Source organism: Phalacrocorax carbo, chromosome 16, assembly GCF_963921805.1.
Source record: "Phalacrocorax carbo chromosome 16, bPhaCar2.1, whole genome shotgun sequence".
In the NCBI taxonomy this organism is placed as follows: Eukaryota; Metazoa; Chordata; class Aves; order Suliformes; family Phalacrocoracidae; genus Phalacrocorax; species Phalacrocorax carbo.
The window spans coordinates 5,732,136-5,758,835 of NC_087528.1; the positions used below are offsets into that span (position 1 = coordinate 5,732,136).

Genomic DNA, 26,700 nt, shown 5'->3' on the forward strand with positions numbered 1-26,700 from the left:
AGGTAGTAAAAATGGAAGTATTTTAAATTCTTTCATTGGATTATAAACTTTGTGGAAGGATTGTCTCTTTAGCATCTGAAAAGTATTCAGTGCACTGCAGAACATTGTCAGAACTCAGAACAACACAGTATTGTCCTGATCAGAAATGATGCTCAAGAAGTTTCTGTGGCAATGACTTAAAGGGTCATCCACATTTTCTGTATCTATGATACTGCCCAAATTTGCATCTAAAAACTAATTTTGAACAAATGTTACAAAGTAATCCCCACAAAATCATATTTAAGCCTTCATTTTCATGGAAAATGATAGCTGGCAATTCTAGAACAGATTCCACACACCACCCCCACCCTCCCCTTTAAAAGAAAAGCAGTTGTCCAGGAAAGTGCATGGAGAGGCAAATCCCTGTATGAACACAAGGGAAGGTTAATAAAGCATTAGGAGATTTTAGGGGACAAACAAACATCTATGATTAGGAACACTTTAGCTTACCTGCTTGCCTTAAATCCTTTTAGTTTCTGTACAAAGAATGATTCAAGAACTTCTGCACATTGGTAAAAAGGGGAGTCACTTGGATTGTAGTAACGACAGTTATCAAAAATTTTGGTCATATCTGCCACAAACTCCGTGACCTTTTTGTAGTAACGTTTCAGTATTCTTTCCTCCATGGTGGCGAGGTCTTTAAAGAAACCAAAGATTATTACAGTAAGACATTTCCATCCTCAGAAGTAGTTCACATTGTCAGATTGTGGGATACAAAGTCTGTCTGGGTTAGCTGCTTTTCCGTGAATGCTGGTTGTCAGGTGGTGACAACAGTAGGTCCTCCTTCAGAACAAACACTTATGTGTAAGTATGCTGTGTGCAGCTAAATTAAAATATAAGTATCAAAATGACCTTGGAAAACTTGGGTTTTTGCAGGAAGACATTTGCTTTTTCTGAAGAAATTAAGGACAAAAAAATAAAGGTCAGACAATTTGGATTCAGTTACTTGTACTTTATTTTCTTTACAGCCCTTACTGAGATGAAGACCATGCGTATATGTAACACCTATCTAAACATTCTGGTTATTTTTTAATTTGAATTCATGACTTTCTTTGAATGAATTATCAATTTTCATGGGCACGTTACCACATGGCACAGATGAAAGACTTTTCAAGTGCAGAATCATGCAAAATGCTAGTGCTCTCACTCTTGCCGACTAGAAAAATAAATGAGATTGGGATGGTGAAGTAAGGTAGTAATTGCCCTACTTTAATGCAAACAAAAATTAATAAGAGGGAGAATAATGAGAACTGCCAATTATAAATATAGCTGTCTAAACGTATAGTGGCACTTTCAGCTGGAAAAATGATGAACTGTCACTGGAAAATGCCCTTAAAGTGCTTATTTTGAAATGCCACTAATGCCAGAATGTGTGAAAACAAACGTAAACAAGGCTGGATCACCTCGTGTATTTTACATATATTATATACTTACAAGTGTGTTTTCCTGCTAGCTAAGTCAGAAAGGGCTAAATGCACTTTTGTTTACTTAATTCAATCATCATATGCTTAATTACTTTATTATTTGAGCTTTCCTTATAAACTTTAACCCATCAGTTATGGAATAGTAGTCGTTTAACATTTTCGTAACAGCAAAAAGGACACGATTTCTAAGCGAAGTATTATTTTCAGTCAACATACTACAATTTTGCCAAGGTACTAAATTTAACTCTCCTATTTCTAGCATCAGTAAGGAGTGAGTGGGAAAGCTCAAATGATACCCTAGCTCTCGTAGAGACATATGAAAAGGTACTGGTTCAATAACTGGAAGGAAAGGAATAACATTTAGCAACACTATTTCTGGCAGGAGGTAGATTTTCCCAAGAGGTTTACATTCAAGTGTTTATCTGGCTTATTCCTAACTAACTGGTAAGGTCTAAGAAGATCAGAGTAAAACACTGTAAAGCTGCAGCATCTCCTCCTCCACTTTCCCCCACATACACAATATTTGCAACAATTCTTGTTCCTACAGTTTTAAAGAAAAATTACATATAATATGAAATCTAGTACACTATCAAGTCAGATGAAGATAGTTTTAAACTCCATCATAAGCTGCATGTCGCACTTAACTGTACGAGCACCATTTCCTCCTCAAACTCTAGAGTACACACCCCACGCTTTGTAGGAGGAACTGATGCACAAAGGCAGAAAAGAATCCAAGCAAAGCAAAACAAAATTGTCCTCTTGAAATACAATAGTTTTAAAACAAGAATTCTATCCTACTGCTGCACTGAATTTCATATTTTATACGTTAGGCCGACAGTATTTAGGGTTAAGAAGTGAGTCTGAAGTAGATATATTAACCCTTATGAACTTCTAAATATATCAGTGAGGAATCACATTGTTCCACCTGCCTAACTGCAAAACCTGTGCATTCTGCAAAATGTATCTTTAAGAATGGAGATGGTCAGCAGGTAATTAATATGATATTCAAAACTCCAAATCCAATCACACTATTGCTCAGAAACACTTACCCATTGGTTCTTTAATAACACCATAATAATCTGGTGCATCATTGGGATCTACTGGTTCTAGGAATGGCCATGCCATCTTGTGAGCCTGTCAGGAAAACAAGATATAATGTAAAAAAACAAAGTTAAATTAGCACTATTTACTCGCTAAATATTTTCATTATACTTTTATCTGTTGGGGTCTAGAGTTGCATTTAATGAAGCGCAGGATTATATGAAAAGGTGACTACTTCTCATCTGATGACTGGGTACAGTTTTAAAGCTCAATGTCAATGACCAAGTAGTTGGTCTTCGGAACAGGAAACAATATGAAATTCAGACATAAGAGGACATTGTGCTAAACAGGCTGCGTACAAAAGCATGTAATGAATTTACTGAGGGTGCTTGGCACCTCACACCTAGAAATCAGCCAGTTTTCACTTTCAGGTACCCTAACATTAATTTGTTTTCATAAATGTCAGCAATATCTAGGACAATGCAAAATATTACTCTTTGAGGATTTCTGTTACCACACAATTATTTTACCAAAATTCTTAAAAATTCTTTACAGTTGTAGCAGAAAAGGCATATTTGGGAGTGACAGATAAACCAGGAATATACTGTAACAGGTAGTGTTTCTTAGTGTAATTCTTATTGTCGGGATGCCATAATTTACATGCTGATAACGACTTTCTGTGAGAACACTACCGAAATCTAATAACTCTGAGGTTTAAGTACAGAAGTGTCGATCAGAAGTCACAGAACACTAATCTGAGAACAGAACATTGCACCTTCTACATGCTGTGCAGTTAGGCTACACTCTGCCTTTTGGTATTCTAGGTAAACCTGCTTCCTTTAAAAGCCTTCCACTGAAGATATTGTTCATTTTCACTAACTCAGAAGCAGTGGTGTACTAATTATTGTAAATACTCCTCAGCACAAAATGCCAGTCAAGTGTGCAGTTGACACAGTGGCATTTCTTACACAAAAAAAGTCTCAAAACTACTAGAAGAAAAATCAAAACGTACTCCAAGGCTCATTAGATATGTCCTAGGCAGCAACGCACTCCACTTTGCTGCAATCCTTATTCTCACCTGTAAGGAACGTAGTACTCTTCTTAAACCTTCATAATCTTTATCAGTTAGTGGACTGAGTACAGTCATGGCATCTTCTGTGGACTGGCATTGCGGACACACATATTCATCAATGAGATCTGCCTCACTTTGTAAAATGCCAACGCAGCGCCCATGATACCAGTTCTGACATCGGTCGCAGCCAATATAAAATCTGCAAGATCCAAAAAAATGTTAGTGACTTGGTCTATTTAATTTAAAGGTTACATTTAAACACATAAACCTGCAATCCCCTGCACACAAGCAGATACTTGGCATGATTAAATACAACAGCGTAACACATGTTTCAGACTGACAAATTCTAATTACACTATTCAAACTGCTTTTGTATTTACAAACAGGCTAAATTACAGACCATTTCAAAATTAGTTCCTAAATTTTATACTAGGCACTTTCAAGCAATCAAGGTTTCAAAAATCATTCCTCTGCTTTAGAGTCGAAAGGAACAGTGTAATGCCAGAAGTCTCACCCAACCAGAATTCCAAAACAATTCAAGATACATTTTGCACAAACTGGACTACGACTAGGACTCTTGTTTCACTCTGTACAAACATTTTTCATACGGAAGCTTCAGTCGTGTAGTTGAATACAGAAGGGGTATTCTATGACACAAAGCCTTACAGTAAAAGATACCAACCATATACCCCCATACTAAAATTATGCTTTCTATCCAGATCAGATTAAAGCACGAAAATATCCACCAAACACTACATTTGTCTTTTAATATTTCTAACCATCCTTTGTTAAAAAAAAAAAAGAAAAAAAATCAATCCCAATTAAAAGTACATGGTGTTTTTTCTTTTCTTTTTTTACAAAACACCATCACCACCACATTTTGACCACCCTGAAAACTGCACTTTTCCTAAACATTTACTGTACAGAAACATTTTGGAAAGGAAGACAATTACTGAAAAGCAATTTGTATTATGAATTAATACAACATATGCAGAATAACTTCTTTTTTCTTTGTAAGGAACACGTAACCACAGTCAGAGCAGTTTGCTACCTAAACATTAAATAAGAGGTTCTTATCAGAACTCACTGTGACTCATCATAAGGTGTTCTGCAGATACAGTACAATTCCTCACTGCTGCCCTCTTGTGCCCGTTTACAATCATTACAGATGTACACATCCATTTTCTTAGCCTCCTTTTCTGTGATGCCAACACATTCTCCATGATACCAGTTAGTACAAAGATCACAGCCAATATAGAACCTAAAAGTATTCACAATGAAAATGACAATGTAATTGTCATTTCAAATGGCATGGCACTTTTCCCTGCACTTCTCTCTGATGCACTTTTTTGCTGGCCTACTTCTTCAATTTTCTGTCTCTAGTTTCCCTGCTTCCTAGCATTCTATCCTTACAAACTAACATCTCACGCTACAGCTATACTGTCAGTAAGGTCACTTGGGTCAATTTTAAATTGACAGTTCATTAAAATGCACATCAATATGTAACCAGACTTTGACAAAACCGGGCTAAAAACATATGTCTCCAATGTGCGTGTGAAAAACTGTAAAAGGCACAAAAAGACAAGGCCAAAGAAAAAGATTTACATTTTCAAAACCATAGCTCAAAAGCCACTGAAACGCTTCTTAAGATTTGAAAATGTAGGTCTCAGTTAATTTAAAAAACAAAAGCAAAGCGCAAACACCAACCAGGAGTTACAAGTATACTACAAAGAACATGCATACCAGCCATGTGTAGAATACATATTGGTATAACATGATACGAGAGAAAATTGGGTCAGGACATTGCTGTCTTTTTTTTTTTCTTTTTTTTTTTTTTGGGGGGGGGGCAGGGGGGGCACTGAAAAACAGATATTAAGCTAATCAAAACTGCAACAAATTGTAATGTGGACCATTCTTCAGAGAATAATCTCTACTCTCAGACACAGCTATGTGACAGAACCAGATATGGTATGACACAAAGTGAAGGGAACCAGGTACAGAATCATGTGAATGGGACCTTGCACAGAATGATGTGACAAAACTGTAAAATATTATGCAAGGATGTTCGACATTTTGTGTATGGATATCTCAAAACACACCTATGACTAGTGACAATCAACCAGATGGGCAAAATTACACATCCATTCTCTCTGCCTAAGCAAAAGCAAGCTGACTCAGAACCTTGATCTTCCTACATTTTGGAGACCACCAACCACCTGCCACGTGCTGCTTTGTGAACTGCAGCCATCCTAGTTTGTCAGTCTGCAAGCACCACCCGCTGGACGCTACACACTAGCAACAGGACAGCAGCTATCACATGTTCCACAAAACAAGCATCTCTAATTTCTTGGGCCTCTGCATATGTCCTGGATACTCAGATCCTGCCTTTTCTCTTAATTTTCAGTCAGACAAATCCTAAAAAAATCCCCACCAACCAAACAAAAAAACACCTCCAAATCACACAGTCCAACCTCCCAGAAAGAACGGATAGATATAGCTCCTTCTGACAGCTATCAACAACAGTTCAGTCTGCGTCCTGTCCCAAGAGGGACCTGGAAGCCCATTTATGTGCAGGTGTAGATGCTAAACCTTGCCAGCAGAATGTGGAACAGGCGCTGTTCATAGTTGCAGTCTAAGTAAGAATCTTAGAAGGATACCCTTACGGACCATCCTTGAAAACACTACGAGCAAATCCCTGCAACCCTGGGGTACTACAAATGAGAACTAGACATAAGAGACTTGCAGCAAAATACACAACACAGAATAGCTTTTAAGGATTTACTACATCCTAAAAAATACATAGGGTATTCATAGTACACCACAAATTAGCTTTTCAAGCAGCACATCTATCTTTTCTGAAATAGAAAAGAGACACCAGCACGAAGAGGAGTATCCGATACCTATATATATGTATATGAAAATAAAAAAATGTTTACCAGAAAACTGTTTTAAAACTTGACTAATCCCTTTCCAAACAGTGAAAGGATAATGTAGCTGAACAGTATGGTCATCATTTGGAAGAACATAAAATTTACAATTCACAAAAAGCAAAGCAGCAGAACTGAATCATATTGCTAAGGATACTACTAACTTATTAACGTTTCATTTTCTTGAAGTTTTATTCTGTGCATTTAAACACAGTTCTTGATTCAGGCTACCAAAATTCACTCTATGAGCACATTTTTCATCGGCTTACTCAAACGCCCACTGAAGTCAATGGAAGAGTTGGTTTGACAATCAAATTCTTTTGCTCACAGAATTTGTTTATCTCATCTTATTTTTGTGACAGTTCTAACTGTCCTACTAACAACAGAAGCAGTAATACACAGACCGTTCTTCAGTATCACAACAAAATGAGAACAGGGTATCCTCCTAAGTTTACTGGATAACAGAAAGCCTAACGCAACACACTTACTTTAGGTGAGACAGGTGACATCCCCGAGAAGTAATGGTGAATTACAACCGGGCATCAGAAGTCTGCTATTTCTACAGTGATGGCAGCACAGAGAACACTCCAATTCCCACACTGATGTAATGGACAGAGCTACTGAACAACCAAGGTGAAAACCCCAAAGACCTCAACTTTGTTTTTTAAAAAAAAGGCTAGAAGGAACCTCAAGGGATCCTCTAGTTCTGGCCCTAAATTTGGAATGAAGGACCATTACTGGAGTGAAATGCTACTCCACCTCTATGGTTTCTTTCTGTTATCAGCATTTAAACTACCACCAAATGGCAACAATTAATACTTTTTGGTATTGTCACTGAGCAGGTACTCACTTGGAATTGGTCTGAAGTCAAATTTGGTTTACATACATCTCTACACTGCTGTCAGATGTTAACCATCACTAACTACTGATGTTAGTCACTTCTAGCTTAGAGCAGGAATGCACAACACTATCCCCCTGCAATCCACTGAATCTTCCACTCCACCACTTACTAAATTTCTTCACAAAGTTTGTACATAGCGCAAATATTTTTCCTCATTCACATTCAGAATCAAACTACAGAGAACTGCAGTTTTCACTTTGTCAAATGCTTACATATTCATTTTTTTATCAACTCTAGGATGTGAACTGTAACACATAGAAACCATTTCTACCTGAAACATTGTCCAAAGTGAACTACAGTCCAGTAACTTGGAACCCCCTTTACTGGCTCTGAACTTAAAAAAAAAGTCATTTACTGGAAGACGGTACCAAAGCTCGCTCTAAAGAACACCAGCTACTTGTTCACAAGAAATTGCTCGAACCAAATTGTCAGTTGCTTCCGAGGCAGAGGCAAAACGGCAAAAGAAAGAACAGAGCGGAGGAAAAAAGAAAAGAGAGTATGTGCATGTGAGACAGAAAGGTCATACAATGGAAACATGCAAACAAGTAAAAATATAAATCACATATATTAAATCAAGTATGTTAATAAGTTTTGTAACTGCTACTGAAAGAGGCTTTATTCTTTATAACTTAGTGATCACTGCAATAACACCTGATACTCTATCTCCAATTCTAGAACTACCTTGCACTAACAGCTAAATACTAAACCTAAAGCTAAGAATACACAGTAAAAGGCTAGGGCATTCACTACTCACTTAGACTCATCATAAGGCGTTTTACAGATGCAGTAAAGCTTTGTGTCCTTCTTTGTTTCCTTTGAGGTAGTAGAAATCATCTTCTTTTTCTTGGACTTGGAAGCTGACGAATCTTTCTCCTCATCTCGCTTTCTCTTCTGGGAGGATACTGGCATTGGGACTGTGGTGGAGGAGGAGGAGGTGACGCTGGCTGCATGATGCTGTGGTGGTGGTGGTGGCAGCGGGGGCGGCGGCAGCGGTGGTGCAGTGGCTGCAGCGGCGGCTGCGGCGGCTGCGGCTGCAGCAGCAGCTGCCTGGGCTTTTTCTTTTTCTTTCTTAATTTTAGTCAAGTCTTTCTTTAGCTCCTCCTGAAGTATATTAAATGAATAAATAGAGAGGGAGGCATTTCATATGATTATTCCAGGACAGCACTAAAATATAGACATAAATCCCCATGCTTAACCTAAAGAAAATAATTAGAGCCATTTAAGTATGCCATTTTTTATGTGCTTAACCTACAGTTCACATAACATTAAGGGATGACACTCTTGGCCTACTATGACCCATTGGTTGCGATTTATCAGAAGGTGTTGCAGGAAAAAAGGTAATTTCAGTCCAGATAAACACAAACAAACATAAAAAGGACATATCCTAGCTTCGCAGAGATCCATGCATCCACAACCAGAACTTACTCTGTTTCCTTAAAATCTCTCTGAGCAAACAGATAAAAATATTAAGACACAAATATTCTCCCCAGCTTAAAATCAAATTAGTCTTTGAGAGTAAATGTCCTTACCTGCACTTCAATTTGTAGGTCTTTATCCAGAAGTGCTCTTTTTTTCAATATTTCAGCTTTCAGCTGTTCTTTATGCTTGAAAAGCAGAGCTGATAGCTTAGTAGCATTCTGTTTGCTACGCTTCTGTTCTACACTCTCTTCTCGCTTTCGTTTCTTAGCTGCCTGCTTTTCTTCTTTGTCTATCTTATCCAGAATATATTTCATCACTTGGTTGCACACAATCATTCTGGGGAAGAAATAAAGAAAAAGTGCATTGTGCTGAGCTGCCTATTTATCCCCAGTTGAGAATGCAGAATCATTGAATTCTCCAGTTTCTGCAATTTGCAAGAGAAATCACCACATTTCTTAGGATACACAAGGTAAATTTAGTAACACACATTGCTCCCACTCCCACTTATTTATGAGAACACCACTGGGAGAGATCAAGTCCCCAGGTTAGGTTCAAGAGGGCCAGTCCCAATTTAATTTAACTGCTCCGAGTACTAACCGTTCCTCTCCTTCTGCCATGTAACTCCTAACAAAGCTTAAGCTTTAGTACGGTGAGAGGTATTTTCACTCAATTCAGTTTCCATAAACATGTTTGAAAGAGCTGGATTTGCTTATTCTGATGTAGGATGAAAGCAAGTGGGAAACCTGTAACTTTTTCTAAAACATGCATTTCCACCCTCCAGTGACCACCAAATATCACTACGTTTTTGTGTTTTGGCAGGAGGACTGAAAAATATTTTTCAGTGTATAGAATTCGCTTTAAAACAGTTCCCCGTTTATTCAAAATAACAACTCAGGATTAATCTCTCATCTCTTTGTTGTACACTCAACTATAAATACCTGTTCTACAATTTTTATTTATTTTGCTTTATATTTCAATTAGGAAGTGAATGTATTTTGGTTCTTCTGAATTTACTTTTCGCTTCCCACCCTATTTCAAACCCACTAGAAAACTAAAGGGTTCTTGCTGCCAGAGTGACCATGAAAAATAACTCCCACTGACATATGAGCTGAAAGCAAACCACAAAGTAACAATGGCCAGGACAAGCATCTGCTGCTAACTCTGTAGTCTTAGGCTCAGACATACTGTCTTTCGACACACGTCTGTATTTTGATGACATATGTATTATGCTGGCTGTTTCATAGGGCCATACAATTTTGCTTACTTTGCTCTTTTTACCTGCACTGTATCTACTTGGTTTAGTGTTTTTTTTTTCACCAGGTTAAGACATCAAACCTACATTTTTGGAGAAGAAAAAAATCAGTGAGAAGGAAAGACAGCTGTACCATGAATCAAGCTAGTTAGAAGTCTTTTTTTTTTTTTACTAGACTTCTGTCAGTCTAAATACCAATTTAGCTGCCTGACCAATGAAGAGTGTATGACAATACATCTTTATGCAATTTTGAACATTAAGCATCACCTAGTGATACTGTTGTAATCAACTAAGCTTGTACTCTGATTTGATGATCAAAATTCTATAAAAACACTATTCTTTTTCTTACTATCTGACAACACACACTTGTGATTATCCAACTGAAGCAACTGCATGAGTGAAAAGGAGTCCAAATAACCCCAAGACAAATGACAAACACTCCAAATCTGTGCGTAGCAGTTTCAAGCATAAGATCTAGGTTGTTGAACAGCACTATCTTCCAATTCTTCAATTCCTTCTGTAGAGTGGGATTTACAGTGGACAAGAATGGAAATAATCTGCCATGATAAAGGACAAACAAAACCCAGGCTTTTCTGCAACAAGCATTAATTCTCCATTCTGTGCTCCTTTAAGGATGGTTTTTACCTTGAACTTAAAAACTGTGGCCAGCTCCAAACACGTGGTGCAACATTTCACTTTAAAAACATATAATCAAAATAAAATTGAGACATGTATAGGATTCAATTACTTAAAGTTAAGAATGTAATTATGAAAATTACTTTTGAGTGTTACTTTAACTAAATTTAATATAGAAAAATTTATTTACACAGGTTTTTGCAAAATTGTGTTTTATTACACCACCATTAAAAGATGTTATAAATGTAAAACTTTCACATCTAAAGATGCACTATGATGCATATTCACCTCTGATTTTCTTCCCTCTCAGCTGGAGTCAGTGTCTTCTTCTGTTTCAGGTGTTCTATGACAGCATTCTGCTTCATAACCACCTACAGGATGATACAGAATCCAAAATAAAATATGAAAACTTTAGCCAGTGTTTCATAATATTAGTGGGAGAACCAGGACATTTCCTAAGTTAAAGAAAAAGTTGAACTGTTATTTAGTTCAGTAAGTGACAAAATAAAACTGATTTTATCAGGGGGCAGTGCTTGTTTAAAGCAATTATTTGAAAATTGAAAATGAAATTGAAAATTAACACCACCTCCACACCCCACATCGAACTGGATATTTTGCTTATGTCAAGTTTAAACCTAGGGACTAAATGTAAATTGACAGTATTCCTTCAGTGACTGGTCATTTTATTTAAAAAAATGGTAAGAGTCTATTTATATATATATATATATATTATTTTTTTTTTTAAGCCCCGCAGCCATCCAACAGCATTACATTTCAGATACCTCTTTGAAACCTCAGTTTTCTACAGCAGGCAATGAAAGTACTGTACGTGTTCTGAACATCAGCTCTCCTATCTATAACCTATCTTTCCTGAACTGAGAATAAAGACATATTGTCCCAGCAGCTAGTGGTAAGTTGAATCAAGGTGCCAAAAGACTGCAAACATGGTACAATTGACTTGATGTGCTGAATGAACTTAGAATCTTTAAATCAAATTGCCAAAAGCAATCGTGCATTAACTTTGAAAGAATCAAATTAACTGCCTATCAAATGTATTAACATTGTTAACAAGAACAGGCATTTAAAATGAGATTTGTTTCATTAATTTCCTTCTGTTAACTTTACCTGTTTCTGGATAATGTCACTTTGATTAGAAGCCTGAAGGGTGTGCTCACGTTTAATTTCTATCTGTTGCTGCTTTTTCTTCTGTTGCTGCTCCCTGAGCTGCTGAACTCTCTGCAGCTGCTCCTGAACACTAGCTGCTTGAACTGTCACCACATTCTGAATCTGGTGAGCCTGTACTGGGCTAGTTTGCTGGATCTGAATAGGTAACTGCAGCTTGATCTGCTGGGGCACACTGCCTTGTTGGGCTTGTATCTGAGCCACAACATGTGACTGAAGCTGAGAGAGAACTTGGACTTGTTGCTGAAGCTGAGGCACTGTAATAACTTTTGTTGGAGGCTGCTGAAGTTGCAGCTGAGGACGAGTTGGGGATTGCACAGGAACCTGATTTAAACTTTGAGTAGTTGGAAGGGTTGAGACTGAAGTCTGAACCTGAGGTTGTGATTGCTGCAGCTGAGCTTGAATTTGTATGGGAGCATGGGGCTGCATCTGAATCTGTTGTTGGGTTGTAGTCTGCACCTGAGCTGGTTGCTGAGGCTGGACTTGGGACTGGCCTTGTGGAAGGATTGCAGTCTGCGGCTGGCTCTGGCCTTGCACTGGAGATTGCCCTTGCGCCTGAGTCTGCGCTGGAGACTGAACTGGAGATTTAGATGATTGTGCTTCAGGTGTGACTGGGGAGTCAACAGATGCTGGAGTCTGCGATTCAGGCTGGGTCTGAGTTTCAGGCTGAAGTGCTGGCTGAGGTGCCTGTGGCTGGGCCAGCGGCACAGGCTGAGTACTCTGGTTCTGCACTTGAGGCTGGGCTTGCTGCTGACTCTGAGGCTGTGGCTGAATTGGCGGCAGCACTGATGTTGGCTGTGCCTGTAGAGCTTGCTTCTGTTCCCCTGTAGCTGTGAAGGATAAAAACAAGTATTCCATTCATTTCAAATAACATATCTATGAGCCTTCCTAATTTGAACCTTTTAGAACTACTGTGAAGCCCTCTGCAGAAATTCAGGAGATACTCCTGTTCAGCAGGAAAAAAGAGTCAATTTCAGCTGCACAGAACAATGCTTACCTGAGGTTGAAGTAGAAACTGTTGTTGTAGTTGTGCTAGCTGTAGTAGCAGCTGCTGGCAGTGGGGTGAAAAGAAATCTCTGAATTGTACCATTTGGCATAGCTGCTTGCATAAGTTGTTGTCCTGGACCAGGTATTACAGTCACACCCTGAGGGATTAATTGTAATTGACCAGTAGTTTGACCTTGTCCCTGAATTACCACAGTTAATCCTTGACTGCCACCCTAAAAAAGAGTTAGTATTTGTGTATTAGTGATATATTTCTCAGACAGACTTTGCTGAGTATCAGCAGAATTAGGGTTTTGGATTTCAGGATTCAATACTTTTACCACATACCATATTCCTAAAATCCCAAACTAGCATCTGAGATCATAAAATACTAAAATACTCTTTCAACAATTCTATCATCAACAGATTACTGGGTTTGAATTAGTTACACATATTTTCATCCAAATATTGACAAGAACTCTATCCAGAAAACAGCTACAATGGAACATCTTTGTTCCTAAAACTTACAAGCAATACAGAGCATGGGTAATTTTAGACATACTATTAATTACTTTCTCAAGAATCCCAAGAGTTTGGGTAAAAGGTCTCTGCACTGAAGACATTTTCTAACTGTGTATCAGATCCTACCCAGCTGTGAGCTTTCATGACTGACTGTTCAGTCTGTAATGTATTGTGATTTTCTGTTGCTTAAGCAAGAACTTAGGCAGCTCATGACATCGCTCTCAAATCACTGACGGCAAAGGTAGGGTATGGACCCAACACCCAGATGCAGAACTCCACTTCTTGTGAACTCATAAAACAGGATAAGGTTCCTACAAAAATCCTTCCAAGTCTTTTGGTGTAGAAATGAACTCTTCGAGTCTTGCTCTACATATAAAACTTTTTATCTGGCAACAAGCAGCATGTACATTACAGTTGTTTACATTTATTATTTATAATTTGAAGAATAGGTATTGTGGTAATTCACAGAAGTCTACTTTTACCCTATGCTTGACACTAAATTTATTTTTTGCCAACAGACCTTCATGATCTGAGCAGAAGCTGTAAGAACTTTTTCCTCCTCCAGTTCCAGATACTGTAATTTTTCCTCTGAGACTCTGGATAACATGAATGAAAACTACATCTTCACACAAAATCAGAAGATAAGGAAGGAACATTATGTTCTGAAGGTCTACAAAATAGGCCGTACAAAATAATTGTGTCCCTTACTGCTATTCATGCAAAGACTTTTTTCCATACTGCTAAACTTTCCTGATGCTGGTTACATTACTGACAAATACAATAGGAAGAGATATTTAAAACTTTACATATACTGTTTAAGCTTCTTTCAGTCTGAAATTATGCTATTGGTCATCCTAAATGAAGGCTGAAATATAAACGTATGAGCAAATACACTGCGCTGAAATCCAAAGGCTTGGTAAAATGTATCGTAAGTATTAGCACATTTTCATGCCCAGAGGTTGTAAAATATTTTACCTGTCCTTGTGTTAGTTGTGTGAGTTGGGCCATAGTAAGCTTCACTTGTCCCTGCTGAGGGCGAGGAGGCTGCGATGTGGTTTGTGGCTGTATTTGCTGAGGTGATGTTCCAGGACTTGTGACAGTTTTCTGTCCAGCACTGGAAGAAGCTGTGCTGGTACTAGAAACTGCTGTTGAGACAGGCTGACCCCTGATTATTTGAGTCACCACTTGTTGTGTCTGACCTGTAAGAGAATAGTTTGTAATAAACACATTTCCAACATTTTAACTATTAGCACAGCAAACCTCCGAGTCACAACAACTTGCAATAGCATATAATCAGACAAGTGAAGCAAACACTGCAGTTTGCACATAAATTTTCTTTACAAATCATTTGTCTGTGTGGTTCACTGAAAAATGTCTGCAAAATGTTTTCTATTTTAACTCAATTCACATACTTACAGAGTACTTCAAACACTTAGCTTGCCTTTTTTTTTTTAAAAAAAAGACTTTCTCAATGCACAATTATTCTAAACTTGTTTGTTTTCAAATGAATGGACTTAAAAATAAGTACTAGATTTCCCAGTGACAATGATGAACAACATTTACAAAGCCTGCAACCGACATGTTCAAAAGCCAGAAGAGGCACTTGCTACAAGTCAAGCATCAAAATGAGATTTTTTTTTTGCATTGGGACATGATATGGAAGGTATTTATGAAGAAACAAACCATGGATTTCACACTGGAAATTTAAACATTAAAATGAACCTACTGGCTGGAAGAATACCTTGTTGCACCACCAGAGGTGTTCGAATGATGGTCTTTCCAAGTGTTGACTGCTGAAGTGGTGTCCGTATTACTGTCATACCTGGGCGGAGTGGTGTCCCTTGCACTACCTACATACACCAAAATGGAGAGCGTATGTAAGCTTGTGAAAAAGGCCTCTGGATATGCCCCAAAGGTTTTGGGGGTTTCTTTTGTTTGGTTGCTGTTAACTAGGAAAATAAGTGACAAGATGCAAGCAGACCCAATATTTTTTCATCTATGCCCACACCGCTAAGGTGTACCAAGCTCTAAACTATTAATTTTTCCAATTGGAGAGAACTGCTGTACCTCCTTGGAATAAAGGATCCATAAACACTATTGCTGAGACGAGCCAAAAACATTGAAAAGTAGCTAGACAGAACTTTTAATATCTGCCAATAGCTTGAAATATATGCACCCACTTTTTCTTGCATTAAATAATCAGAAAAACATCTTACTTGTGAAGTGCTTGTTGTTCCTAATGTCCCTGTCGTATTTGGCCTAATGGTTACAGTTGCTGTCCTTGGCTGGAATGAAGTAAATGTTTGACTTGCACCTGTAGTTGATGGAATGATACCCAATACCTTTTGCTGAACTTGAACAACACCTAATTGAAGAAAAATTGAGAATTCATTAATGACATAATTGCCAGCAAAAGAAATAAATGCAACTCCAGGGTGGCATTTAGAAATCAGTCTCCAGGTTTCTAAACCACCTTTGAATCTTTCAACATTTCTTGGGAGAACCTTTGTCATATTGTAAAAAGAAGCAACATTATACATTGTCGATAGTCCAACTACATTTTAAGTTAAGAAATACGTATTTTAGAAAAGATAAAGGAAAGAGTGAATCTTCACAAGGATCAGTTTGATGGTAACTGCAAATAAGTCTTTGCACTGACATGGTGCCACAAATTAGTATTATACAGCCATTGAAAGCTATAATCTGATTAATTTACCAGTTTAAACACCTTTCAACTACAAGCTTGTGGTGCTGAAGAAAATGGATAATGATTTTTCTGTCACCTAAGAAATTTCAATACACAGCTAGTAGCCTTTATGATTTCCTCAGATGCTAAGTATAATGGAGACACAGAATTGAGCTTTTCTGTTCAATATACATTCACAAATCTCCAAGTATTACGTCTTCTTCTTGAAGCAAGAAGGAAAAATGCTAATCTTAGTTTAGAGCCAAACTCTTGCTCATCAGCGAAGAGCAGATGCAGGCATTAATAACTAAGAACAGCAGCTTTTTTTTTTTTTTGAAGAAAGTTGTTTTGTTGATGTATAATTTAGATAACAACAAAAAAGCACACTTCATTCCACATTGTTTAAAATAAAGCTTCTAATTTTGCACTATGAAAGGTAAACTAATTTATAGGCAAAAAACCTTGCATTTTTCCCCTACAGACACAAATATGCAATATAAGGGGAACAAGCTCTAGAAACTTGCGTATATAAAAATATTTTTCCCCCTTCAAGTCACAGTTTACTTCACTGGGAAAATACTGTCAATGGAGAATTAAACAGCAAGCTGGAATACATTTTTAATTCAGTTCCCCTTCCCCTACCTCCTTGAGTTGATGGCACATTGACGGCAACAATCTTGCTGTTTGCAGGGAGTGGCAGCTTAGTTATCACTTTCCCTGCCATCGTTACTGGACTGCCTGAGATCTGGAAGGTCTGCCCTGTGCTGGCAATGGTTGTGGCTGAAGTGGCAGCTGTGCTAGTGGCTATTGAGGTACACAGAACAGTCAGTTTTAGAGCAGAATAATTAGTCAATGAAATGACTATTTTCAAGTATGAAACAGCAAACTACAGGATAATTTTTACGATCATTTCTGAATGCGTCATTTTTTCTTTGGTAAAGAATCTTTTTTTGAAACAGTACATTACAGCATGGCATGCTGTCATTATCAGTGATTACTAGTACAGCAACTGTCAGTAATAAGTGAGACAGGTCAGAAATAAGACTACCTAGCAAGTCTGAACAAAGAAAAATTAAGACAGGAATTATCTCAGGAGTGTCCTGCTGACTTAGCAAAAGAGCAAAGATAACGATAACAAGAAATGTAGTAACGCTATATATTCTGGAGAAGATGTAGGTTCTGTGCTGGAGTTCATCATATTTACATGTTCTTTCCATGATAAATAGCTACTTACCTGTTGAAGATTGGCCTTGTTTAACCCAAGTAGCAAAAGTCTGATGGAAATTCTTGTTCTGTTGGAATGTTACTGTAGCTGGAGAGCCCACTTTAGTAGTAAGAACTACTTTGGTTCCAGAGGGGACTGGGCCCCCTAAAGGGCCTACCACAACTTTCTGGGCTGTTGAGACAGTAGCTGCAGTGCTGCTGGCGGTAGTGACTGCGGGGGACACGCCTGCTGCAGGTATCTGCTTCTGCTGTTCCAGCCGTTTCTACAGAATTCAGGAAAAAATTAAATGAAGGTATAATTAGCATTTTCAGTTTTTGTAAAATAAATACTATCTCTTCCCAGTATTGAAAAATAAAGGACTTTGGTAGGATTTTAGTTCAAGTTGTAAAGGACTGAAGAATAGGCTGCTTGCGTACCCTATAGCACAAGACTCCTTGACCTGCAGAACTACAACTCTGCCCATAGTACATAGCCAGAATTTTCCTTTATAGCATCTTTGAAGTCCTTGGCTTATGTTAATTTCACTGCGCACATTAATCTGAGACTAATTAATGAGTTTTCTTTAAAGTAATCTGAAAGGTTAAAAAAACTTTAAAAAATATCTATCTATATTGATCTTCGTGGGTCCCTTCCAACTCAGGACATTCTATGATTCTATTATATTTGGCTTTGACCATCTGCATACAGCCTGCACCTGTGTCAGTAAGAAGTACACCATCATTAACACAGAGGTTATTACTGTCATTCCTAAGTTTATAGTTGCCTGCACTGAGATCCTGCCAGTTACAGGGGAGGAAAAAAAAAGCGCAACTGTATCATTCTACTTCACCTTTAAGAATGTATTTTTCAAAATTATTCTGTTAACTGTAAATCCAGTTTGCAGCTTGCTGAAAAAAACCATTAGGTTCAAAATCCCTTACCTTACCCAGCAAACTTCTGTGCTGTAACTGTCAAGAAGATACATTTAATTTGTGAAGGGATAGTATCAGTAAGCTCTTTTAAAAATTCAAACTAGTCTAACATTCTTGTCTATGTTACTGAAATTATCTCTGTATTAATTAATTTTAATTTCAGTGTTCGGTTAGCATTATATTGCAGTAATGCCCACAAATCAGAAATACTCATTCACTAGTAACGTTATTTTCTTCAGGGAAGATGCAATGAAAAAAGCACAGTTCTTAATAATGTATGTGAAATATCAACATGGCATTGGGTTTCCCAATTTTAATTACATACATTTATATATAAATACAACCATCTATACATACGTATGTATCTATATGCATATAAAAAAACATTAGTGGGTTTCCTTCAGCCAACTTCAAATAGGATAAAATAAAAATATTCAATTTGATTGAAGCATGAAGAACAAATGCAGCTGTATTCCCAAGGCAGCTTTCATTATACCACAGAACACTGTTGACCTTACCTGGAGATTGCTGCTTCTCAGTCTTCTTTTAAAATGGAAACAAACTAAACCTTTTGCAAGTGTTATAAATTAGGTGAAGGAAGAAAAAAATAAAAAAAGGGAATCCAAACTAAATCTTTGCCTTAACCCCATTTCAAAATAATGAATGTACACAGAGTGGGAGCAGTACTGTTTGATGGCTTAGTTTGCACAGGAGGTGGAAACTATTTGAAAAATGGTGTGAGACAGGGATAAACTTTGTTTCCCATATTCTAATGCATGTGGAATACCAGTGCATAGTTGCTGACAGGTGGGACTGACTACCAATAGCTCCCCCACCTGCTGGGCAGCCAATCGTTGGTGTTTTAGTTGAGCCTCCAATTGGGCCTTGAATTCCTCTGCCTTCTTCTGTTCACTAACCTTAGCCTGTTGTTCAACTGCCTGTGCCTTTTCCTTCTCCACCCTGCCAAAGACACAACCAAAAGTAAGTTATACCACCACATAAAATCCAACTGTCAAACTAGATTTCATTTTATTGACTTCAATTGCTCTTGTAAGAAAAAAAATGTCAAAACTGAAGATAACTGAAAAATTGGTCATAGCTTTAAAAGTACCCTGAAATAAACTATGCACTTGCATGCAACATCCCTGAAATATTCTGATGCTAAACTACTGCAACACCTGACAGGAAACTATTAATCAAAACTGGAGTTTATAACTACACCTGAGACTGCAAGCAATCTATTACCTTAAAACAATTATTTCCAAGAGACTCAAAAATATTGTTCCAACTCCAAGCATGGAATACTGAAAATATTCCTTTTATGACTTGAATATTCTCAGGCTGAATTTACCTTTATTATACAGGTACACTTTTTTTTTTTTTTGTATTACAGAGGTATTTAAAACACATACTGTTTAAAGTCATGACAAAAGTAGCCTAAAGCCTTTCCATGCATTATATTAATAGCCTTTTAGCATACAACAGTGATGAGTTCATAAGCATGGAAAAATTAATATAATATTAGTTCTAACAAATCTGTAAGATCTGCATAAATTAGTTTTGGTACCCATAAATAGTTTAGCTTTGCAACTTCAAGCCTGAAAATGATTATCAAAAGACAAAGTAAAGATGCAACAGACCCACTTCTACTGATTGTAGCCACCAAGTTTATGCTCTCTAGTGGGAACTTATCCAACACACACACAAATTAAAACCACTTTCTTTAAAAGCTTATTTGAGTTCGTTTACCTTTCAGCAAATGCCCTGATCTCCCATAGTTCCAGTTCCTCCTCTGCTACCCAACTTTCAATTACAACAGGGCCCGTTTGCTTGGGTGTTTCTGGCCTTTTTGGCCTTAGTGCACTTGATCGCAGTCCCTTCCTCTGGGGTGTTGGAGTTTCTTTGGAGAACAGTCAAAACACACACATTAAGCTCAATCAGAAAAAAAAAATTAAAGTGTAAACCAAGATTTAGTGTCTCTTTCAGCCTCATTTTATAAACAAGAAGGCCTTTCAGCTTCAGATAAATTTCATCAGTTTGTTAAATGTGTCATTTGTTTCAAATAGGCGAATGAATAGTTCATGTCAACCTCTATTTGCTCACTTGATGGTCTGAATTAACATGAAGATCCAGTTACCTTAGTTTCTGTAGGAGCTTAGGAGAAGGGGAGGGAAAAAAAGTATAAACAAACATACCTTTTGGAGCCTCTGGTACACCAATGGGACAAATAATTTTTCTTATACAGTACTCTGACCGGATTCCATATGGACCAACATCTCTTCGCTTGATTATTTCTGTTGTTGTAATTTCAGTTTCAGATGTTTCTACAACAAATTAGTCCCAGTATGTTAATAACAAAAAACAAATAAAAGCTAAATCTCCAATCAACCCAATATACTCGAGGTAAAGAAAGAGCAACTAGTACAAACTGTGGACTAATCATAATTTAAAAAAAAAATCAAATGCCATAGCTAACATTGAGCCTTTACAGAAATACAGAAACACTTAGAATGAGTGTAATACTCAAAAATTAACAGCAAGAGCTTTTGCATTAAGAAACCCAGAAAGGTAAAGAAATTATACCTGTACGCGTAGTTCCTCCCCCGGGTGGAGCTTTTGCTGCCATATCATCCCATTTGAGACATGCCCACAATAACCGCAACATAAGGCTCACTCCAGCCAATGATTTTACTGTCTGAAGTCGGTACCTAACAAAAGAGTATTAATTATATTTTTAAATCAAAATGTATTTAAAATACCTAACCAAACCAATGGGACAAAGGTTTTCCATTCTACCTTTATTGAACAATGTTCAGAAAATTACTGAAATTTCAGTACTAAATTCAATACTAAAATTTCAGAAAATTACTGAAAAACGAATAGCAAAATGCGCATGTCTGGGCACAAATGTGTATACCACTTGTATTTTAGAATTCAATTAATTTAATCACATCCTTAACTCTTCCTCAAAAATGTAAAGTATGTACCTCCAAGTGATCCCAAAAGTTGGCCTTGGAGATGGATATGGCCAGATATCCAAGGCAGGCTTTGCATTGTAATTGAAATAGGGAACTTCTCTGATGCCTCCTTTTCTGGCCAGCTTTTTTAAGTCATCATTGGGTAAAACAAATATGCTTTTTTTACTGCTTTTGGTAACAAATTTTCTGTAAGAGGGTAAGGCAGTTCCAGAACGAGTTTTTTTGGGTCTTGCAAATTTCATTAACTTCACTTTGTCTTTCGTAGAATATTCTTTGCTGACAGTCATAGAAGTCACCAATGTGCCTTCTGGGGTTGTCAGCGAATCCGTTACTGTTGTTGTAACCACTGTTTTACTATGCTCCTGTATAGAGATGACATCAACATTACTGTTTGTAGCTGGAGTGGTAAGCTTAGTTACAGTAGTGGTGGTAGTTACAGTGGATATGGCACAATTTTCTGTAGATGATACTACTGTTGTTTTCTCATCATTAGAAGCTACAGTCTCTGCAACTTTAAACACAGTTTTGGATTCTGTAGACACAGTTGATGTTGTGGTAGTCACTTCAGTAATGACAGTTTTTATTTTACTTTCTCCATTAATGCTTTCCATTTTATATGTCTGTACACCATTCTGATCAGCAAAGTCACTACTCAAGCTAGATTCCTCGCATGAGGTTACAGGTGATGGAGCAACTTTCTTATCCTCAATTACTTCGGTTTCCATAGATTCTGTTTCACTATTCAGGTTATTTTCTTTACAGACAGTATCTGTTGGCATAGAAGCAGTGCCAACAAAGGCAGATCTCTCAGGAGAAAGCTGTTTTCCTTCAGCTTTCTGCACATACTTGGGAACTTCATCTGGTGGCTGAAGACACTCTCCAGACTCAGACTCAGGTGAACTCTGCAGATGTGACTTAGGGTCCACATTATTTTTGTCCTTTGTGTCCTCTATCATGATGTCACCATTCATGAATGGTTTTACTGAAGATTCCTTAAAAGTCAATGGTTTTATTTCATGTTCTGGAATTGATTTATTAATATTATTTACTTTTGGTTCAATATCAACCCCTGCTTTAGTTTCACAGGTATCTTTAACTAAGCAGTCATCTTTTGATAATACTTTAATGTCATTGTCTTTTCCGTTCATTTGAAATGCTGACTTTTCTTTTTCTAAGTCTGCCTCAGTTTCTTCACCTTTATTATTCTTTTTGTCAGTAACACTATTTAGATTTGTCTGATCAAGACACTTGTTTATGGTACTTGTCTCCACTCTCAGTTCCTGACCTTTCTTTTTACCGTTAGTCTCAGTTAGTTTAGAGCTCAGTAAATCCTCATCAACTTCTACCTCATCCATGTGTTCCAGAGTTTGACTTTCAAGGTTTCTTTCAGAAATTAGCTCTGTTTTAAACGGTTCTAGGTCTTTACTAACTGATTTTTTGTGAAATACAATCTTGTTTTCAGATTTACTTTCAGTCTTTCCTGGAGCAGTTTCTTCCTCCATTTCACTTTCTTGAGAGGACATTGGTTCAATATGGCTTTTTATCATGCAATTGTTTTCTGGATCTTTGCTCTGCTGTTCAGAATTCCCTTCTGAATCTCTTTTTTCAGGAGTGGCCAGAGCATCTTTTCTACAGCTGCTTTCAGTTACCACTGGCTCTAAGTTTTCACATTCACTCTGAGGTGCTCTGGTAATAGGTAGTTTTTGTTTCAAAGGTTTTTCGCTTGTTTCTGAAACATCCCATTTGATTCTGCCTTCTGCATTTGTTTGTTTCAAGCCATCCACATAGGAACTCTCAGACTCTCCAGGAACCTCTTGTCCTTGACACTTATCAGCAGCCATAGGTTCAGGGTTTTCTTTACTATCGTTCTGAACAGAGGTTTCACCTTCAGAGGACTGAGGTGAGTCTTCGTCCAGTAACTGGCCTTCTCTCTTTGACAGCCTGTTTGTCAGAGGCAAAGAGGGTTCATCTAGCTCACCAGTTTTGGTACGAGAGATGCCGCTGAGCGGCAGGCAGTCCTGTTCTGTGTCTTCAGTTTGGGTCTTATCTGAAATACAGGTTTGATCTTGGGAAGACATATCAAACTGGCTTCCTTCTTTTACTTTTCTCATTTGTAGCTCCTTTATGTTTTTCTGGGGGCTTACAGATCGAATGCCTACTGTTTTAGCACTAGCCTCCAGTTTCATCCTTTCTAGACGTTGTTTTTCTTCCAGTGTAAACTGTTTTATTCGCCTCTCAAGTAGCCCATCTAATTTTGATGATTTTACTTTCCTTTTGTAGCAAGTCCTTAAATGAAATCCCTCGCTGACATTGATTATATCTAGCTTACAACGACTATCCTCCTCTTTTATGGGGGATTCCATTTTCACATCATCTACATCCATAGGTTCTTCCTTGATGACTTTATCATTTTCACCATCGACTTCTTTTTCAGCTGTGAAGAAAAAACTCTGAATCAGTAAGCTCCCCTAACAATAAATACCAAACTATATTTTTACATTAAGTATCAAGAAACAAACGGACCTTTTAGCATATTAATAGATTTCAAGAAAAAGGGAACAAAAACTTCAGACACTCCTACAAGGGATAATAAGCAATCATTTAACTGAGACATTTTAAATGCCTTGACAAAACCTGGTACACAGTTTTTCAATAGTTATTCCTGAGGTCCTATGATTTTACACATGCAATGTTGTAATGAAGAGCTAGTTTTACAATAACTGAAGTTTATCACCTTTGTCTTTTGTGTGATCTAAATTTTCAGAAATTGTATCAACTTGTACTTTTTCTTCACGTGACTTTTCTTCTTTCACTTGTATGTTCTCCAAGGTTTCTGAAACATCTGCTTTGTCTTTTGCTTGCAGATCATGAGAATCCTTTGTTCGATCTTTCTCTGTTTTTACCTTAATTGAACCTTTTCGTTTATCCAAGTTGCATTTTTCATCTTCGCTCTTTGCTATTAACAAATGAAGTGGTTTCAATTATTCAGAATATTTCTATACGCTAATACATTTTAATATGTTAGTTTACCCCTCAAGTCATTCAACACATCATTACTGAAATTCAGAAACAGAATTAAGTAGACAATGGTAATGTCATCGATTATGCTTAGTGCAATATTGAATTAAAAATGAAAATAATCTAAAAGCCCACCAGAGGTAAAAATGTTTCATTTACATTTTTTTTCAGGAGTCTGTGTTCAGCTTTTCTTAAAAAAACCAAACCAAAACAAAAACCAACAACAAACCAAACCAAACCCACAACCAAACGCAACCCCCCACACCTCCCCCCCCCCCCCCCCCCCCAAACCCCAAACCCAAACCACCCCTGCCTCATTTTTCAGGAAGCTAAATACAACTTTCTGAAAACCCAGCCTATTAAGAGAGTATTAATGCAGACACTGAAAATTCACAAATAATTTTTAATTTTTATTTCTACAGTTGAGCCAGAATGGACATTAGTATTGGAATGACTTTGCGCTTAACACTGTAGTAGCTATTAATTGTCATACAGAAAGCAAAGTAAGTGTACTTTAACAATTGTATAAACAACACTAAAAGCAGCATCATCCATTTTGTGTTTGATCCAATTAAAAGCAACAGGGAGAGTATAACATCAATAAACAAGGAAAGAAATAATTTGATTCATAACATAGGGTGCACTGCCATCTTCTAAATTTTAAAAGGAAACTCTAAGATAAATTTCATAATCAATAAGACTCATACAGTTCAGGACAGGATGCATTCTAAAAATCATCTGTGCAAAACTTTTAATGCAAATCCTTGGAACAAATAAGCAGGAAGGTGTGTTTTGAACTTTGTAGAGAAATAAATTTATTTCCCCTTATAAAACTATTGTTTCCAGACAAAACTGGTTAATAGTATTCTGTCAACATGGGGCAGGGGGTATGGGGCAGAAGGGTTTATACACACCAATATTTTAGATGTTACCTTTTGCTTGTGACAATCTACATAAAATTTATCTACCTTTAATTTAAATAAGGCTCTATGAAGCTGTACAAATATTACACACAGCTTCATAATTGAAACAAGTTAATGTAGCTAAAACATATCTATGACAACTGAACTGCTTATGTCAAAGATTAGCAGAAGTCCACAAAAGCTTCTCTGGAACACTACTTGTGACAAAGTCTATGTAAGAAATCTCATTCAAATAATTACCTGAATAAGCAATAAAAAGCAGTAGGTTAGTAATTAAAAAAAATGTAAGTAATGCAGACACTTACTTGGTAGCAACTTTCTGTAATTTGCATTAGTATTTCCAGGCAGTTTGGGCATAAACCTGTGGACATGTGTTTTACTAATCCAACTCCAGCCACCATATCCTGTTACTCTATATTCCTCTCCTTTTTGCTTCCAAACCTGTTAAGTATTTTTAAAATAGTAGTTTTAATGGTGCAATTTGCTGCAATGTATCCATCCATTTAAAAACCCAAAACGATTTTTTTTAAAATAAAACAAAACCGTCAACGTACAGACTTTTTCAAGCAAACTGAAGTATATTTGTGAAATTATGTACTAAAATTAAAGATATATCTGCTGATAATTAAATTGATTCTATCACAGTAACATCTAAAAACCATTTTAATTTCATATAACAGTGAAAATATATTTACATAAAAGCTGAAAGACAATATATTTTTTTCAATCAACCTGTATGCTTGTTATAACAAATAAATTTAGAACAAAGAACCACTCCAACAAAAGTATTTAATATCTACTGTAGGAGAATACGAAGCAGTTTCTGTAGTATCACATAATACAACCTTCCAAAGTAAATGTAGCTAAGCTAGGTTTTTTTTGGTGGGGGAGTGGTGATGGGAGGGGAGCAGTGATGGGAGAGGAGCGCTGGACAGGGACAGACATACAGACAAGGTTCCAATAACCATCTAGAACCCTTACATTAGGAAAGGCTGCATTTTGTAGACAAACATCTGTCAACTCAGGCAGTGTCACAAAGAGCATAATGCATGTCAAACTTAGTTCAGACCAAGATTATGTGCTTGAATAGGTAGGCATGGTTCCTACTCCAACAGCAGGGAGCAACGCAATGACATTAGAATTTTAAGTTTAGAATGAAAACAGAAAAAGAGAATAAGAAATCAGACATTTCTGGGTTTTTTTTTGTCCTTCACACAAAAGAAAACCTTACCTGATGTTTGACAGGAAATGTATATTTCACCCATGTAGCTTGCTGCATTGTTTCTTCTTCTTCTTGTTTTCTCTCTTTTTTTTTCACTTTCTCCTTTTCTTCTCTTTCTATTGCTGTCATTCTGCGTAATCTAATACACAGAGATTTAAGTACATTTTTAAGTACAGGATCTTGTAAGCAAATATAAGAAGTCAAACAGCAGGATATACTACCCCTTTGAATAATTTTATATAACCGTAGTTAAGAGAAAAGCCCAGTATCAGGTTATATGCATTGCTTGCAATAGCAACACTGCTTTTTTTGGCTATTCCAGTAAGGCAAATACAGCT

At 37.1% G+C, this 26,700-nt stretch overlaps 1 protein-coding gene across 11 annotated transcripts in view; it reads right to left on the bottom strand.

The window, feature by feature from the left end:
* Nucleotides 1-26,700, bottom strand: part of BPTF (bromodomain PHD finger transcription factor) — a 57,695-nt gene that overhangs the window by 2,486 nt on the left and 28,509 nt on the right. For 4 of the 11 annotated variants that reach the window (XM_064467345.1, XM_064467340.1, XM_064467337.1 and 1 more), the window contains 22 exons: nt 26,372-26,501; nt 25,446-25,581; nt 23,934-24,155; nt 21,209-23,633; nt 20,805-20,929; nt 20,417-20,545; nt 19,971-20,121; nt 19,058-19,181; nt 17,320-17,572; nt 16,728-16,889; nt 15,616-15,764; nt 15,126-15,249; nt 14,375-14,598; nt 12,891-13,113; nt 11,837-12,723; nt 11,000-11,082; nt 8,934-9,159; nt 8,159-8,505; nt 4,664-4,837; nt 3,583-3,775; nt 2,513-2,597; nt 490-676 (listed from right to left, as the gene is read on the bottom strand). In XM_064467345.1, coding sequence (XP_064323415.1) covers nt 490-676; nt 2,513-2,597; nt 3,583-3,775; nt 4,664-4,837; nt 8,159-8,505; nt 8,934-9,159; nt 11,000-11,082; nt 11,837-12,723; nt 12,891-13,113; nt 14,375-14,598; nt 15,126-15,249; nt 15,616-15,764; nt 16,728-16,889; nt 17,320-17,572; nt 19,058-19,181; nt 19,971-20,121; nt 20,417-20,545; nt 20,805-20,929; nt 21,209-23,633; nt 23,934-24,155; nt 25,446-25,581; nt 26,372-26,501 — 6,759 coding nt within the window. The remainder of the gene's footprint in view (nt 1-489; nt 677-2,512; nt 2,598-3,582; nt 3,776-4,663; nt 4,838-8,158; nt 8,506-8,933; nt 9,160-10,999; nt 11,083-11,836; nt 12,724-12,890; nt 13,114-14,374; nt 14,599-15,125; nt 15,250-15,615; nt 15,765-16,727; nt 16,890-17,319; nt 17,573-19,057; nt 19,182-19,970; nt 20,122-20,416; nt 20,546-20,804; nt 20,930-21,208; nt 23,634-23,933; nt 24,156-25,445; nt 25,582-26,371; nt 26,502-26,700) is intronic. The other 7 variants (XM_064467341.1, XM_064467338.1, XM_064467348.1 and 4 more) reach the window with 7 other exon arrangements.